Raw genomic sequence first — 2961 nt, 5'->3', positions numbered from 1 at the left:
TACAAAAATTATAGGTACAGTGTACCTCACAAAGGAAGTGGGTATTTCTGCATATAACATGTCAATATTGGTGCTACGAAACTGGGTACATGTATATAAAATGGTACAATTTTGTGGCCTATAGCACTATTATTATTAATCATCCGAAGACATCATGCAGTCAATAATCATGTACATGTACCTTTCTCTGACATGTGACAGTAGCATATCCATTAGGACAAAAGCCCATTATACTATTACCAGAACAAATAAGATTACTGAAAGAGCACCAGAACAGCTAAATCGATTTGATATAGTATCACTAGAATGTAGAGTAGGAGGAGGAACAGTAACACCAGAAGGAGCTCCATTAAACCCACCTAATAATAAAGTGAGAAATTGTAAAATGTTTATTCATACATAGGAAGAATTAGTAAAATAATGGTAAAGAAACAGCCAACAGTTTTAAAAATGATATTACTGCAATTAAAACAAAGGAAGTGATGTAATTTAACCTAATCCAATTATTGTATATGTACAAATAGCTATTATTTCTAATGGCCCCATGTTCACACTGTTGCATATTGGAACATAGTTACCACTAGAGCTGCAGGTAACAGGATGACCAGTTAGGTAATAGCCACCAGAAGGAATGGTTGTATTAACTGGATTACTTAGCATCACTGTCGATTGTGAGTAGCATTCTGGAATATTGTTAAACATGTTACATGTATATAATATCATACAGCAAATTAGTGGGAATTTTAAACTTACGTATCACACATTTGACTGCTAATAGTCCTCCATAAGAATCACAGTTAGAAACTTGAGTACCAGGACAAGTGTCAATACCACTTGAACAATCAACACTATAAGCAACAGAATTGAACACGAAGGTGGAATAGTCTGTGGTTAAGAAACCAGTTGCTTGTAGATTAGCTATAAAAGTATAATAATTATAACATTAACAGGTTACACTATAGCTTTACAAGAAGGATCATGGAATATATTCTGGCACAGTAAGTTAGCAGTATCATTAGTGACTCCATTAGCACACACATCACCAGTTATTGAGTTATAAGTCGCTTGTACTTGAAATACAACAGTTAAGGTGAAGTTGTCATTTTCATAATCAATGACATTGTTGTAGTCAAAATTTTGACAGTTAACATAACCTACAGTAGAAAGGAAGGATGGGTATTACTAGTAACAGTTTTAATCATTATAAGATTACAATTTACTAGAAAGAGAAACAGAATTGGTATATCTCCAGCTGCCTTCATTGTACAGATGTTTTTCCTCTGAGCAACTGTGTGTGCTAAGTCCTAAGTAATGCTTTTTATAATGAACTACCACTGATTAGCTCAGAGCTCTGGGGAGCTTCCCACGTATAGCCATACAGAATGGCAGGATATTGATATAACATGTTTTTCATCAAGAAATGATAATGTAACTCGGGAAAGAGTACATGATGGGACATGATGGGTCTAGCCCATCATGTGCTCTTCGGCCAGTTCGGGGTCTTTCTGACCCTTTCTTGCACTATAACCTAAAAAATAAATATTTCATTTATCTTATTTATCAATAAGTTCTATTTTGTCTATTCTATTTATATTTTCTTGACATCAGCAAAATTACACTTGAAGTTTGAATAAAACAGTACTTTCACTGACCTAGTTGTTGGGGTTACTTTGACCCTACCAGTGCTATTCTGAACCTCCCAATACTAACTATATACAGGAAAATTGATGTAGCGACTAGATGATAATACGTGAAATGCTAATGAACACAAATTTTTAGCCTAAATTGCATAGCCGCACTTTATAAAGATGAAGCTGTTATGTAGTGCTGGTAGTTAGACAATTCTGTGCTGAATAGACATGTATTTGTTTTAGTCCTGTATGGTCTAATTGGGCACATTCGTTTATACAGGGGAACGGAATAGGCCCGATTGACTCTAATTGCTCGAGTTGCTACATAGTCTACATGTACATCACAATGCATTACTCTATGGGCTTACCTCAACACAGGCTTTAGCAACCTTGCTTGATAACAACGGTGGGCTATACAATTACTTCAGGGGGAGGGTTCCGCTCTTATGACTGACCTATTCCTCAGAAAGAATGTCAATTAGCTCTGTGCAGTGTGTACTAGGATAATAAGATCATGCTATGATAATAATAGCTTATCAAAAAAATATCCGGAGGACATTAGAATGTAGCTAGATTCGACTAATCTGTTATTTTACTTACCTTAGCACAGTTAGTCTGGCGCAGTCCCCAAAAACTAAAGCCCGAAGACCGATCCCATTGAGGACGCCATAGGAGGAATCTGAACGAATGATGATTGATCAATTAGACATTAGACAATGAGTCATGAGTGACCGTCTGACCGATTATAATAGTTTGTGTGGCCTCTCGTCAATGAATATTATTAAGTTGATTATAAGCTCACTATTATTTAATATTACTGATCACCCTTGGAGGAAATACAGAAACAATGTAGTGATTTTGCCTATTCAGTCTGCCAGCTCATTTCATTGCTAATGGTACAGTGATGGGAACGGTCTATAAGTTTAATTATTCTAAAAATCAATTTTAAAAATTGAAGCAAAAAAAACAATCAATCACAAATAATAATTAGGAGTAGCAAATTTAATGTGAGTGACAAATAATAAAATAGTTAATGTGGCAAACCGAATAGAGATAAAGATCATTCTTGACTCCTGCCAGTCACTTATACTAGGTTAGTATTGGATGCCACACTAGTATCTGATGTTACACTAGTTCTGGACATCTTTCTGTATTCCGCAGCTGGCCGACTGCCAGCCTTCTTTTTCATTATCAGAAACACAGCCATCAGCAAAATGAGAATGACAAAAGCTACTCCTATTATCACTGGAACGCCAATACCCACAGTGAGACCAATGATAAGGGCAGCAGAAGTAGTAGGGGATGAAGTTACTAACACTGTGGTACTACT

General features: G+C 35.9%; 1 protein-coding gene across 5 annotated transcripts in view; it reads right to left on the bottom strand.

The window, feature by feature from the left end:
* Window positions 1-43: 43 nt before the first annotated feature.
* Window positions 44-2961, bottom strand: part of LOC109587499 (uncharacterized) — a 7934-nt gene continuing 5016 nt past the window's right edge. The window contains exons 1-6 of one of the 5 annotated variants that reach the window (XM_020003741.1): window positions 2000-2955; window positions 1653-1709; window positions 1214-1528; window positions 969-1154; window positions 754-918; window positions 44-359 (exon numbers count right to left, since the gene is read on the bottom strand). In XM_020003741.1, coding sequence (XP_019859300.1) covers window positions 229-359; window positions 754-918; window positions 969-1154; window positions 1214-1262 — 531 coding nt within the window. In that variant the 5' untranslated portion in view covers window positions 1263-1528; window positions 1653-1709; window positions 2000-2955 and the 3' untranslated portion in view covers window positions 44-228. Of the gene's footprint in view, window positions 360-753; window positions 919-968; window positions 1155-1213; window positions 1529-1652; window positions 1929-1999; window positions 2956-2961 lie in introns of those variants that run through there. The other 4 variants (XM_020003742.1, XM_020003740.1, XM_020003743.1 and 1 more) reach the window with 4 other exon arrangements.

This window comes from Amphimedon queenslandica, unplaced genomic scaffold (assembly GCF_000090795.2).
Source record: "Amphimedon queenslandica unplaced genomic scaffold, v1.1 AMPQUscaffold_12552, whole genome shotgun sequence".
Classification (NCBI taxonomy): domain Eukaryota; kingdom Metazoa; phylum Porifera; class Demospongiae; order Haplosclerida; family Niphatidae; genus Amphimedon; species Amphimedon queenslandica.
Note: the sequence above shows the minus strand (reverse complement) of the source record. Positions and strands in the feature narration are given on the sequence as shown.